General features: G+C 41.6%; 1 protein-coding gene across 3 annotated transcripts in view; it reads left to right on the top strand.

Moving 5' to 3' along the window:
- The window catches only part of LOC126385721 (inositol 1,4,5-trisphosphate receptor type 1), a 101,032-nt gene that overhangs the window by 19,026 nt on the left and 66,818 nt on the right, over window positions 1–15,188 (top strand). For all 3 annotated transcript variants that reach the window (XM_050037606.1, XM_050037605.1, XM_050037604.1), the window contains exons 4-17: window positions 2,389–2,498; window positions 3,129–3,215; window positions 3,786–3,944; window positions 6,060–6,158; window positions 7,079–7,162; window positions 7,829–7,975; window positions 8,202–8,297; window positions 8,551–8,592; window positions 10,472–10,626; window positions 12,444–12,543; window positions 12,935–13,095; window positions 13,180–13,321; window positions 13,539–13,697; window positions 14,302–14,474. In XM_050037606.1, coding sequence (XP_049893563.1) covers window positions 2,389–2,498; window positions 3,129–3,215; window positions 3,786–3,944; window positions 6,060–6,158; window positions 7,079–7,162; window positions 7,829–7,975; window positions 8,202–8,297; window positions 8,551–8,592; window positions 10,472–10,626; window positions 12,444–12,543; window positions 12,935–13,095; window positions 13,180–13,321; window positions 13,539–13,697; window positions 14,302–14,474 — 1,714 coding nt within the window. The remainder of the gene's footprint in view (window positions 1–2,388; window positions 2,499–3,128; window positions 3,216–3,785; window positions 3,945–6,059; window positions 6,159–7,078; window positions 7,163–7,828; window positions 7,976–8,201; window positions 8,298–8,550; window positions 8,593–10,471; window positions 10,627–12,443; window positions 12,544–12,934; window positions 13,096–13,179; window positions 13,322–13,538; window positions 13,698–14,301; window positions 14,475–15,188) is intronic.

The raw sequence follows: 15,188 nt of genomic DNA, 5'->3' as shown, positions 1-15,188 counted from the left end.
TTTTCCCTGTTGTTCTGACTGTATTTTAGCTCAGACTAAAGTAAACCATATCTGACAAGGAGGCTGGAGGGGAGTGAGAGGAATATTTGCAAGATAGAGACCATTAGTGAGTGGTACATGAAATGGTTAGAGGAATTCAGAAAAGAGAAGGAGGGATGACAGAATATCAAGGGGGGAAGACAGGGAGTCCCCACCCTCTTCTCTCTCCCTAAGTCGTCCCACTCCCCTTCTCTGGGCTGGCCTTATTTGGTCATGTTACAGCAGCCATAGCAGGAGGAGAAGGAAAGAGAGAGAGAGAGAATGGGGAAGGATGGACAGATTGTTCTTTTTCCTCCTCTTTTCGCCCTCTCAGAATAGAGAGTTCGCTCTGATGGGAGGTGAGGACAGAGGAAAGCCAGGACTCGGAGGGAGGAGTCGCTGATGGGACAGAAGTTTAACTCTGCAGGGAACTGTAGTTAGTTAAGCTAAACTAAGACGGTGTAAAAAGTCTCAGTGTGCTTCAGTTGCAGCGGTTGTGTAGCTTGATACTGAGGAGGAAGTCTTGTAATACAGAAGAGGAACTCTGTTATGCTATAACTGTGTCCACATGCAAATTAAAGGGCTGTTTTCCCTCCAGCATTCTTTCTACAGGAACCTATGAAAATGAGCAGCACCATCAGAGCCGTGCTGCTGACGACAGCATTGTCTCATGGTTGCTGGGGTTACGAACTCTGACCGGCCGCGGCTTATTGCTGTGTCACATCGTAGCACACACACACATTGTGCACTGTCACTTACCCCAGTCTAATCGCAGGGTGTAAGCAGATATTACTATGATTGTATATCATGCACACACACACACGCACGCACGCACGCACGCACGCACGCACGCTTCCCTGTCCCTCATTGCTCCTACCTGAAGCGGACAAAGCCCTTTGATCTCCCTTCAGCAGAATAGTGAATATGTGTTTAAAATGCAAGTGTGCACACATGCATGGATAGGATCACAGAGAGGAGTGTGTGTTTATATGATTTTGTTATTAGGTCTTTGAATGCATCACTTGACATGTCAAAGAGGGGTCATTTATTTAGTTAAGCCTGTCATCTTATTTCACGTTTTGTTGTAGATATTCCGCTTATTGAACATTGTGTATCGTTTTGTTGTAGCAACTAAGCAGCTGCTGTGACCCGTCTCCTACACTGTAGCGCTGACATTTGATTTACAGGCTTCAGTCAAGGTGCATCCACATGTTGCGGACTGCGGCCTTTGTGAAAAGCTAACCTGACAAATGAGATATAACCTGTTAATTGGAAACAGTCCTCCCCCCAAATGACACCACAGTTCTTTTGTAAATAAGTGGACGTAACCACTGTAACAGCACCCATTGGTTTGTGAACTGCTGTTTTAAAGCCTTGAGTTAGGCATTTTTGCCATTACAAATTTATTAATTCATTTATTTTTTGAGCCAGAATTGACTATAATAGGACAGGTGGGTGGAGCTCTAGGGGAAATGCATTGCTACACCTCTATCCTGATTGATAGGCCGCTGTGGTAGCTACATGTCAATCACAAGATAGCCACGCCCCAAAGCCTACCACTGCTTTGTCGTGTGTCTTACTGTAAATTGGACTATAATTGACAAAATTAACATCATGCTGAATTGAGGCACACTTGAAAACAGGGACTGAGACCATAAGCTTGTGAAGAAAATGTTTGCTGAGGTAATAAATCAAGTTAAGTTAATCAAGTTAGAAGTGGGGTCCTTTTCTCATTGAGCTTTACACAGTGTGACTTCTGTTTGCAGACAGTGGAATCGCCCCCTGCTGGACATTAGAAAGAATACAAGCTAAAGGCACTTCGTCGTTGGCTTCACTTTTCAGACCTAGAGGCTACATCCACTTCTTTTATACAGTTTATGGTACAAGCAGCTTATTGCTACCCGTATTTATTTTAGTTGTTGGGCGGTGAGCTCTCATGGCTGTAGTAATTGTGATGGGAGCAAAGGAGGAAGTCAGATGATGTAGTATAAATAGCAACAAAGTCCATGTAGAGAGGAGGTCGGGGTGGATGCATGGGTGAAATAAACACAGGGCTTTCACCCAGGAGACCGCTGTCTGTGTTCTATGTGAAGTCAAGCTTCACTAACTTGTAGCACTGACATTTGATTTTCAGGCTTCATTCACAGTGTATCAGCATGTTTTGTTTACACTCTGTTTTAGCTGGAAACATTGCGGTTGGACTCCATTTTCCCCCCACTTGACTATGAGAGTCTATTTTTTCCCCTTCTCTGTCCGTCTGCTTAACATGAATATCTATCTGTATTCCATCATCTCCTTCTTTTTCTCTATCTCTGCTTCTCTCTCTCTCAGTGCATCCTTATCTCTGAATTTATTTCTGTCTCCAACCAGACTGTCTGTTCAGACTGTGTCCCATGAACCGCTACTCGGCCCAGAAGCAGTTCTGGAAAGCGGCGAAGCCCGGAGGGAACACAGACACGGTGCTCCTCAACAAGCTCCATGTAAGTGAAGTGACAACATATTCGCCTCCTTGGAGTCACTAAACACCAGTACGCCACACACAGACCTGTCCTCGGGGTTCACTGGATGAAGAGACAGGGACAGAGCTGCAGGAGACTAACTTTCTCAGAAGTCTTGGTTTTGTCTCAAAGCTGCACAGTGAATATATAGAAATGTTCAGTATGCACTTCAGTTTACAATTCCAGCTCATCAAATATACATAATAACTCTAAAACCTACCCTTAAAGTCCTTTTATAGACATTTCTGAAGCCTTTCACTCCTACTGTCCTACCTTTCTGCCCTCTACACTCTCCTTTCTCTCTTTCTGCTGCGGCACAATACCATTTAAAGCAATCTGCTATCTGACCACACAGTCATAAAATGGAAGATTGCAATCTCTACTGCGTTTCCATGGAGACGTGAGCCAGAGTTTTCGGTTAAAGCCCCTCTGTAAAGGCGTGAATTTTTGGCTAAGAACTTTGCTACTACCATGCTTTGTTTTACAGCTAACCAACCAAATTCCTTCTTACCGCATTACTGTGCATATCAGTGAACAGTGCTGGAGTTGGTGTGAGATTTATGACCTTAATTTTTGACTTCCTCCTCTTTTTATGTCATTCTTGCCTTCCAGCATGCAGCTGACTTGGAGAAAAAGCAGAATGACTCTGAAAACAAAAAGCTGCTCGGATCAGTAATTCAGTACGGGAATGTCATTCAGGTTTGTTCCTCGGAAATAGTCATCATCCTCTTGGTATTTAGTCAGATAAACTTTGTTTAGACTTCCACAAAGTTGTTGATTAAACTGAGATGACTTCCACCTCTTATCTTAAAATTGAAGTATGCCTCAGCTTAAATGCCTGTTTAGCATGATCCCCAGTATTAACCATTAAATAACATAAATTGCCTGTTCTAGTATTACAATGTTGTGAATTTTGGCGTAGTCCCAAATAAAATGAAGGAGGCTGAAACCTCCAGCAGCTTAGTCAAACCACAAATTAAATAACACAAATATACCGCACTGCATTCTGAACGGAGAGTACTGGAAGCAGGCTCATAAATTAATTGAACACACGTGCACATGCGTGATAGTGTAAGCTATTTAATATCTAGAAGAGATTCGCATTTTTTTAAAAAAGAAGATGACTGTCAGTGTGGTTCTGCAGGAAATCAGAGTTTAAATTTCTCATATCGCATTACATTAGTTTATTTAAAAAAAAAATATTATCTCAGATGTCAACATGTCCATTTGTGTGTATTATCTCACACTGTATCTTGTTTTGGTGCTCAGCTCCTCCACCTGAAGAGCAACAAATACCTAACGGTGAACAAGCGTCTGCCCGCGCTGTTAGAGAAGAACGCCATGAGGGTGATGTTGGACACTGCAGGGAATGAGGGCTCCTGGTTCTACATCCAGCCCTTCTACAAACTGCGCTCCATTGGGGACAGTGTGAGTCATCATACACATCTGTGGGAGTGGTGCATTGTGGGAGCGCCATGCTGTTTGTCAATCAACTTCAGGCAAAGCAAAGGACTGAATAATGCCTGGGATATGTGTTGTACATGTTAAAATATGTGTACTGTTTTAAATACAATAGCAGGATGCCACTTGTAAGTCTTTAATATTAAGTTACTAATTTACAACTTAAAGCAGTAAGTCAGTATTATAAGGCTGAAACTGCAGAATAAAAGTGAAGGGCACAAGTCCTCTTTACCTAAGCCTCAGTGTGAGGTATTTCTCTGTGCCCATCTATCTGTTCATGGACCCGTGCCAGCGCCCAATTGGTGTTTACCTGATCACAAAGCTCTAGTTGGCACTGGCTCGTCTTCCCTGCAGCAGGAAGTAGTGGGCTGGTGCCCAAGGACAAAATGAACCACGTCAGAGACGGGGCTTCTCCGCTAAGCTCCTCTCAAATTAGGTATGGCACAAGGCCTAAGCAGCAGGCCTTGGACAAAAACAAAGATTGGAATGATTCCATACCTGCTGAGAATAGACAGAAGACAGTGACATGCAAATAGATACTGATAGTCTCTGGAACGTAAGAGATTCAAAGGTGAGTACAATATTGCAATTGAGTTGTGCCTTTATTCTGCCAAATCCAGCTAAGCTAAATTTATGGCTGTTAACAATAGAACAAATTTTCGATATTGAAAAATTAAGCTTTACAATCAGAGATCATTTTAAAAAATGGTACAAGATTTACCCCAAAAATAGACTCCATAGTCTACAAATTATTTTAATCTAACCCAAGACTTCAAAAAAATCAGGGACTCCCCTGATCCCAGTCACAGTACCCCCTCTCTTACCCTTTTAATGTTTTTGGGGTGTCCGTTTGTCCATCTGTCCATCCCATTCTTGTAAATGCAATATCTCAAGAACACCTTCAGGGAATTTCTTTGAATTTGACACAAATGTCCAGTTGGACTCAACATTGGACTGATTAGAATTTTGGTGGTCAGAGGTCAAGGTTACTGTGACCTTGCATCTGTCTATTTCTTGTGAACCAATATCTCAAGAACACCATTAGGAAGTTTCCTAAGAATTGGCCCAAATGTTGACTTGGTTTCAATGATGAACTGGTTAGCATTTGGTGGCCCAGCTCAAAGTTCAAGGTCACTGTGACCTTGCATCCGTCTCATACTCTCAAATGTGATAACTCAAGAAGGTCTCAAGGGATTTGCCTCAAAATTGGCACAAACATCCAGTTGGACTCAATGAGGAACTGATTAGATTTGGTGCTTAAAGGTCCAGGTTAGTGTGCTCTTGCGTCCATCTAATTCTTGTGAACCCGATATCTGAAGAACACCTCAAGGGAATTTCCTCATATTTGGCACACACGTTCTCTTGGACTCAGTGATGAAGTGATTAGGTTTAGGTTCAGTTGGACACAACTGACTGATTAGATTTTGGTGTTCGAAGATCAACGGTCCACTTCACTGTGACATCATAATGTTTTGCAAAAACACTGGCCATTATTCAACAATATCAGGAACAGAAGGGTAGACATTTAGTCAGATACTGGATATGTGACACTAATCTTTGGTGCCCTTCAGTATCCACCTTCAAACTGTGCTGATTGCATAGGTCTTCTGTGCTGCCAGGGGGAAGATGTGTGTAAAGCATCTATACTTAAGAATTTGTAGCTTTTCATGCTCAAATATGGATGTTGCTCTTTGCAGCAGCATCCGTCTTTGAAGCTTTGTCTCCTGTTATGGCTACACATGAGTCTGAACAGAAATGGATGTCAACTGTATCTGCATCTTGACTGGTTTGCTGAGGCATACAACCATGAACTAAAACCTTCCATAAATCTAATAAAATACAATAAAATCAAATAAAAATACCGTAAGACTGTTCAAGTCCTTGTTATTTGTGGAGCCCAGAGCCAGTGACTTTGTTAGTGCATTATGGCATTGTGTTTTGATCAAACATCATCGTCCTAATATATTTCCACTGTCTGAAGTACCTTAATGCTAACTCTGCTTTTGCTAGGATTACAGTGCATAACCTTTATTCCTCTATGTTTCGCATCTTCATTTTGTAATGTGTCTGTTTTGATTGCAGGTGGTGATCGGGGACAAAGTGGTGCTTAACCCAGTGAATGCTGGTCAGCCGCTCCATGCCAGCACACACCAGCTCGTGGATAATCCGGGATGCAATGAGGTTTGGTTGGGCCTCTGCAACTCATCTTCACTCCTCAAATGTTTCTGTGGGAGTGTCGGAATCTAATTATAGCTTTCTCCTCATAACCGCTGCTTGGTTATTAGCTGCCTGATGTGAAACAGTACAGCATTGTTTTCCTGGGCTGCAGCGAACACTGAGTTTAGAAGGTCATCCTGTTTCTGTCTCATAAAACTCGACTGCTCTGAGCTACCTAACTTAATTAAAGTGTCGTACAGAATCACAGAGGCAATGTGGTATATGTTGGGGCAGTTGTGCAATTTTTCCGGTTTACTAAGAGTGAGACAAAGTCATTTATTCCTCATTCATGACTCTGCAAGCAGTTTGAAGACGTGAAATAGTAAGCACAAATCATTGATGTTTATGATATCAGGTGGCAACTCCTAACAAAGGAAGGAGGTTACACATTTTTCAGTGTTGGATTTGACACTCATTATTCGTCTGTACAAGTACATATAAATAGGCAAAGTGCTCAAACTACTGTTTCTGCTGCCTTGGCTGTGGCACATGTAAACAGGAAGTGGACTTCATGTTGTATATAATACCGCTTTTTTTGGTGTATTCAGACAACATATCCTGTCTTTAAAGGGACAGTTTGCCCCAAAATCAAAAACACATATTTTTCCTCTTACCTTTTGTGCTGTTTATCAAGCCACACCACAATTTGTGGAGAGAAGGCAGACATCTCTACAGCTGATATCTCCAACACAGCACTGTCCCTTTAAAAAAAAAAGCCATCCATGATTTTGTCTCACTCTGGATATTGAGGAGAAATAAAACTTCTCAAACACCAAACTGTCCCTTTAACCTTGTCAGTGTTGTTGCAGTGCTCCGACTGTGCAGGGCCGCTGCCAGGAGATAATACCTACAGTCATGTCGAACCCTGATTGTTTGTTTTTCAGGTGAACTCTGTCAACTGTAACACCAGCTGGAAGATCGTCTTGTTTATGAAGTGGAGCGACAATCAGGAGATCATCCTAAAAGGGGTTTGTCTCACAGTAGCTACCATAAAAAATAGATTGTCTGAATATCTTTTTCTAATAGAAATTTTGGTACAAACACATACGTATCTAAGACAAAAGATAGATATATAAACACACATATGATAAATGAACAATCATGTAAGACAATATCGAAAACAAGAGGGAATACCATACCAGCAGCAGTCTACAAGCTTCTTCCCAACATGTCTCGCGCTCACTTACATCCTCTTGTTTTCTTACACGTGGTGTTGTATAATGTCCTCATCAGAGCTGAGTGGGCTGGTGGCTTTGTTTGTTTTCACTTCAGTATTATCAGTGTACAGTATGTGCTTACCGCTGAGATTTTGTTTCATTGGTTATTCAGCAGCTTTACATTAGGGGCTTTAACACAAAAAACAATTGCCATGACTACAGTACATCTGGCCAGATGGCCTCTCCCATATATTTGACAAAAGTGTGAATATATTAAATTGGGAACCTCTACAACATATAAAGTAGTGATCACAAGTGAGGTCTACAGATATTTGTTTTGTAAATATATTTTGTATACTTTGAAACATGCTATGGACACACACGATTGCATGTTTCATTTTTTAATTAGAGTAGTTTTTTGTTTTTAAGGTTAAGCTGCACATTTTTGACAGTAACAAATGTGCTTTCTCTCCCCAGGGCGACGTGGTACGGTTATTTCATGCCGAGCAGGAGAAATTCCTCACCTGTGATGATCACAGAAAAAAACAATATGTTTTTCTCCGCACTACTGGGCGGCAGTCGGCTACCTCGGCAACCAGCAGTAAAGCCCTGTGGGAGATAGAGGTGAGGAAGAATATTTTTACAGTTGCTGATTGTGGTATGTGCTGGTTCTCTGTGTGCTGGCAGTAAACATAAAGCCCTACTGAATAAGTCCTCTCCAGTTTTGTAGGGAAACCATAAATATGTTACATATTGTTTACTTTACAGCATATCTGGTAATACAGTCCACAGCAGCTGTTTGATAAATTGTATTGCTGTAAGATGTTACTGCTGTGTGCTCTGGTATCAGGTGGTGCAGCATGATCCATGCCGAGGGGGGGCGGGATACTGGAACAGCCTGTTCAGGTTCAAACACCTGGCCACTGGACACTACCTGGCTGCAGAGGTCAGTGGACCACAGTAACAAGGAAACTCTGACAAAATTAATTACAGTCGATGTATCTGGATTATACTTAAGATTTTACTATTGTGCTTTTCAAGTCATTTATTATTGTTTGGTATTTATGTGTCACCTAACTCTTAAGCAGTTTGTAAGACCAGGAAAACACATAACAAAGAGTTATATTGATATTAAGGAAAAAATAATAATCAGTTGAATGAGTTTATTTGAAGAGGTGACCCACTTTGTATTTTTGCAGGTGAATCCAGAGTATGAAGAGGAGTGCCTGGAGTCCCGCTCTGTAAGTGAGCCACACTGAAAGACTTTCACAAACAGACAGCAACCACTAATATAACCTCCACCAAGGAGGTTATATTTTTAGCTTGATTTATCTGTTTGTCAGCAGGGTAATGGAAAAACTACTGGCCTGATTTTCATGAAACTCAGTGGAAAGGTGTGGCATGGGCCAACAAAGAACCCATTTAACTTTGGAGTGGATCCAAATCACAGGGCAGATACACAAATTATTTTTCCCCCTTTATCATCATTGCGAGATAGAGCATTTGGCCTTAGCGGAGGTCTACGCTTTCTGAGTGCCCTTCTAGTTTCAGATTTGTTTGTTATTGTCCAATGGTTACCCAGCCTAACTAATGCTGTGAAGCAAGGAAATACCTTGTTACCTTGTACTAAAAGTACAGCCCACTAGCCAGAAGAAGATGTTGGCACTGCATGTTTCCACAAACTACAAATAGGTAACATTTGTACATTGTATTTCCATCATATCAACATTTCGAAAGTGAGAAAATGTATGAGCTGACTTCATCATCAGGAGGTGGAAGGGATGGAGGATGGTGTGTCACCTAGGCAAGATGCCTGCCAAGCTTCAGACCTCGGATCTTTACCAAACAAAAAAAAATGGGTGTGGCTTAGCGAGTCAAGGCTGTGTTCCCAGCAGCTTCTTAGGCACCAAACGTGGGTGTTTTGTAGCGACCCCTCCCTAAGACATTGCTGCTTTTCCTGTCAGGATTGTGCCCCCCGAACAGGGTATTTTAAGCCAAAGTATGGTCTTTTTCTGATCATAGCCAAGTGGTTTCTGTGCCTACATTTAACCTTACATATCCATGGTTTGCAGAAACATACAATTTCAACATTTTTCTGCTGACTGGATGGGCAAGTAACCATAGTAACAATATAAACTTTATACTGCATTTCCAGTTTATTCACTGGTAAATCTCTCTTGGCCATGACATATTAAATTATTATGCATATTAAAGATTTTCTGAAGGCAGTTTATTGAACTGCCCACAATCTTTAAAAAAAAAAATAGGTGACAGCCTCCCTTTTTGCCCTTTTGCTATGAAATTGGTGTAGCTAAATGCCCCTTGAAATATGATTGCTGTTTAACTACTGCAGTAGTTACAATCTTCAGCAGCAGATGGCTTAATGTATTTTTGCAGAGTGAGATGGTACTACATCTCAGTCACCAGCAGATGGCAGCCTTTTACCATGAATGCATCTTCCTGTATTGGCACTTCAGTTTTCTGCCACAGCTCGCTGAGCTGACTGTGACTGTCAGTGTGAGGCTGTTCTGCTGTTGACCACACAGTGACAAGTGAACCAGCTCACAGTCGCAACTTATAGCTTCGCCTCTACAGGAGAAAAACAACCAGCAGGTTTAAACTACACCCAAAGGAGCTGAAATGTGGCAGAGGTCCCAGACAACAGAAAATAGGCCCCACTTTATTCTGATGACTATTTTTATTATAGTTGAGTCGAAAACAAAAAATACAGATATACAAATATACATTTGCTCATTTTGCTAGTCCAGTGTAGTCTGGCCTGAGGTCTGACCTACTGGTTGAAGTTGTTTAGTCACAAGTCTTATCTGGCGACAGTTATGGGCTTATTGAACTCAGACCTTTTCTGGGAAAATTTAACATACAAAAAATAGCTGTGGTCTATTGAGGACAGGTGTCTGAACAGTGATTGCCTCGTCCACTGCATTTCTTTTTCCGAGAAATTTCTCCAAAGTAATAGTTAACTCTGTCACTCCTATTGATCGTGACACAAACGTGGCAGTTAATCTCAGTCGCTGAAAAATCAATGCATGATTTTAAGATGTTTTATTTTGTGATAACAGCAATTTCTAATCATACTTTGTTTTGACTTTTTAACTCCAGCTGGACTCTGAGCAGGAAGCCTTACGTGCCCGTTTGAGAAACGTCCAGGACAAAGTCATGTACACCCTTGTGTCCGTACCTGATGGAAATGACATCTCTTCCATATTTGAGCTCGACCCTACCACATTAAGAGGCGGAGACTCGCTGGTACCCAGGTAGGAAGGCCACAACGTCAGAGTGCTGAAGTGTTTCCGACTTGCTCAGACCTGTGTTACAGAGAAGAGCATGGTCCATTCCCTGCTGTGTCACTCTTTCCACTGAAACACAAACAGCAGCACATCACAAGTCGGGGACTTCCACTGTCTTTAAAGTCATCTTGATATATTGGCACAACAATAAACCATGGAAAGGGTATGTGTGTGTTAATACTTGTTATATAACTTGCTGTTACACACAATAGACTGTATCATGCAGGTCTTACAGGCAGAGCTGTTCTTTGTGGCTGTTACTCAGATTAGATAGATTGCAGCAAACAGATAATTGGCATGATCCTAGTTTGTGTGTGTAAGCGGATGTGTTTGTGCTTGTTGTGGTGCAGATGGATTTCTCTCTCAGTGGTGACAGATTTTGTACAACAGTGTGTGTGTTTGACTCACATTACTTAACTGGAAACATTGAGAATTTCACTAGAATAACTGAAGGAAGAGGAAGCTGTTGTAACAGACAGGGGTGTGATGTGTTCTCAAGAACACGTAGGTCTTTCTGGAGCTTGGCCTAAAAATTGCTTTGCTTCTATGTATCTGAACACAGTTATTGTAAGGTGATACCTAGATCTGCCGAGCAGGTGTGTGACGATTTGAATATTTGCCCGTCTAGTATATCATCTTTTGTATAATACTCTTCAGTGTCATTTAGTCATTTAAGATTTTATGATCTCCATCATCATCTGCAGATTATTGGACTGAACTACACCTATCAACCATATCAGTGCAAAAGGAAGCATATATCTACTGCTAGCTCACCTAGCATCACTGAACTAGCTAATGTTACAGCTCAGCGGAGGAGGATGCCATTAATGTTTACATCTCTTGCTTCCATGAGCACGAGCCTCTTGTCCATTAGTAGATGCTCACTTCCTGATAATACAATTAGCGGGTGTAGTTCATTTATAAAAAAAAAAATAGACTTCCTACATGGAACTGCTCACAACAAGGTCTTTGGATTATCTTGAGTAAGTGGGTCACGATTTCTGGAAAGTGACATTTCTGTTGAGGTTTAAAATGTATTTTTTTGGCCCTTTGAGCACCACAAGCTGAGTACCATCTCGTTCCATTATATTCATGAGAAGGCAGACATCTCTACAGCTGATATCTCCAACACTCTGCAACTCACACTGAAACAATGTAGATTGATAAATAGCACTACAGATATGAGGAGAAATCCGTATTTTTGATTTAGGGGTGAACTGTCCATTTAAGACCAGCACTAGATTATAAGCAAATGTTGCCTATGACCTTTAACTTCACATATACACTCACTGATGGAAAGCTGTGCCAATGTTGCTCTACTCTTTCTTTAGTGAAGAATGTGTCCTCTGTTCCCAGCACTCCCAATGAAAAGGTGATGAGTCTAGTAAAAGTGAGAACCAGACCCAGTTTTGCCATGTGTTTGTGTTCTTGTCTTGTAACATGGTTATGACAGTGCAGACAGTGGTGCGCTCAGGCTGTTTGAGGTGCAAGGGCACCCATTACTACACTGCATCACGTTTTCTCCACTGAATAGGCACCCTGGAGGGAACTTAATCATGTTTTCATGCACACTGGGCCATTGTAGAGGACACTTTATCATTTTTATCTACTAAGGGCATCCAAGAGGGCTCTTTATTTAACGAATATGGTGCCCCTGAGTCCAACCAACATTTTTTCTTTATAATTCATTCTGTCATGTCCATAGATTTAAACATTTCAGGAATGCCTAAGAACACTGCTCTGTGTTATACGCAATCTTCACTTAAGTTAAAATGTGTTTTCAGGAACTCCTATGTGCGCCTCAGACACCTGTGCACAAACACATGGGTCCACAGCACCAACCAACCAATTGACAAGGAGGAGGAAAAGCCTGTCATGCTGCGCGTGAGTGACAGTTCATTTGCACTAATATGTAACAGCATATCTTTTGTAAACTGCTGGCATGACGTACTGTACACGATGCTGGGTTAATGAGATCACAGTGGGGTCACCAATAATGAGAATCTAAATCAACTGTTCTCAGATGAAATACCTTCTGTGCAGCCACCTCCTTCCCTGCTGTAAAGTTATGGAAGTGTGTTGGAATTGATTGTTAATGCCTTGTATGTGCATTTGTGTTGTGATCGAGAGTTTCCATTATGGGTTTCAAGAGAATTTGGAGGAACAATTGAAACAAGTGGACCCAGAGACCCAATCTATGAGGTCAGAAATATTCTATATAATATATTGTTTTAATAGATAACAGAGTTGTGCACTTTTTTTCTTCCAATTCAAGATTGGCACCTCGGCACTGAAGGAGGACAAAGAGGCTTTTGCCATTGTGCCCGTCTCCCCAGCTGAAGTAAGAGATCTCGACTTTGCCAACGATGCCAGTAAAGTGCTGGCCTCTATTGCTGGAAAGCTGGAAAAAGGAACAATCACACAGAATGAGAGGAGGTATAAAATTTAAAGCAGTGCCAGATTGTAGATTTCTAATAGGAAACGATGTTATGCATTATTTCTTTCTGTATGTGCAATCAGAGCAGTGACCAAGCTTCTGGAGGATCTGGTGTTCTTTGTGGTGGATATTCCCAACAACGGACAGGACGTTCTAGAGATCATGGTCAACAAACCCAACAGGGAGCGACAGAAACTAATGAGAGAACAGAATATTCTCAAACAGGTAATGCCAGGAAACAGCAAATGTAACATTTTCAACACATTCTTTAAATTTTCCATTGAACGTCTTTTAACCTCCCTGAATTCCCCCAGATCTTTGTTTCACTCTTCATCATAACTCAGAGTGGCACAGTTGTCAGGCCTGCTGTCTGTACCAGCGTGCTCTTTTGGCTTTGACTTCAGTATGATTAGAACTGTCACAACCTTACCCCCGTGTTCAGATCTTCAAGCTGCTGCAGGCTCCTTTCACAGACAGTGGGGACGGTCCCATGCTGCGACTAGAGGAGCTGGCTGACCAGCGTCATGCCCCCTTCAGACACATCTGCCGCCTGTGTTACCGGGTTTTGCGTCACTCTCAGCAGGACTACCGCAAGAACCAGGTAGAGTTTGTCAGGACTAAAAGTCTGCTTTATGAGCACCAGCACTGTATGACCTGTCTGTACTGGGGTTTGTGCAAAGGTGCATTCCAAAGTCCCCTAATTAAGTCTAATAGTACGTGAAAGAGGCCTTTGCTCTGATAGGATGATGTGTAACTGAATGTCCTGTGCGGTTTGCAAAGCTCACTGCCAAGCCCTTTTATCAATTTGTCCGCTAATACAAATACACAGAGCCACACAGTATAAACACATTACAGATATTTGTCATTGTGAAATACAACATTACCATTTCCCAAGAAAAATCGATTTCTCTTAAACACATTACAGTGTAATTGTTAGAGGGGTCATTTAATTAAGTGGAATAAGGAGGCAGTCTTGTTCTTGAGAACATGCTCTGTTTTTCTGCACACAGATGAACGAGGGCCAAAATGGCCCCATTCAATGTAAGTAATGGGTATAGATATAACAAGGTTATTCCTTATAGTCCCCCTGGAGAATGTAAAGAGATCAAGATAAAGGGGCTAGGTAAATAATGACATTTGTCACAGTGAGTCTGTGCCGTCTTGTTTTGGCTTGTGGATGCTCAGACTGTCTGTCTGTCCTGCAGGAGTACATCGCCAAACAGTTCCGCTTCATGCAGAAACAGATCGGCTACGATGTCCTGGCTGAGGACACGATCACAGCTTTGCTCCACAACAACCGCAAGCTGCTGGAGAAACATATCACTGCTGCAGAGATCGACACGTTTGTAAGCCTGGTTCGCAAGAACCGTGAGCCAAGGTTTGTGTGTGTGTGTCTGTCTGTAAGTACACCATTAACACAGTGATCTGGTTGAAAAGGCAGAATCAAGGATATTATCATTTGCAGAATAATGTGTTCATAGGTATCTTTTTATATCCTGATTACAATCTGCATGTCCTGATCATACAATATCCTCTATGTACAAGAGGTTCACTTAAAGAAACACTTGAGGCCCCCAAATGACCATTTGTATATCAATTATTCACCATGTTATGTTGAAATTGTGAAGAAAATGTTTTTCTCTCATGCCTCCAGTGAATGAAGAATCCAAAAACAAAGAAAATTCTTTACTCTTGAATTGGAGTCATAGAGGTCTGTGTTTAAAAACTGCAAAACTATATCAAAATGTCCGTTTACAAACTCTCACCCAACTCATACAGTATATACAAAGTCTCATTTATCCAGTTGTATGCTCAATACATCCCAAACAGACAGCCCTTTCTGGCAGTAAGCTGAACTAACAGTAAAACTTAATCAATGTTCTCCTCAAAGCCATACTCCATTGACAAAAACAGTAATTTTACTTCAGTGAACACAGGAGCTGTTCTACCGCTGCCCCAATTGGTAGTTTGTTGTTTCTGTAATTGTGTGACTTTGGTCAATCTGAGCTAACCTTTTAAAACCACATAGTCACACAATAACACAAACAAACTAACTGATAGAGGCAGTGGTAGACGTAGCAGCTCCCGTGTT

The sequence above is a fragment of the Epinephelus moara genome, chromosome 24, assembly GCF_006386435.1.
Source record: "Epinephelus moara isolate mb chromosome 24, YSFRI_EMoa_1.0, whole genome shotgun sequence".
Taxonomy (NCBI): domain Eukaryota; kingdom Metazoa; phylum Chordata; class Actinopteri; order Perciformes; family Serranidae; genus Epinephelus; species Epinephelus moara.
Note: the sequence above shows the minus strand (reverse complement) of the source record. Positions and strands in the feature narration are given on the sequence as shown.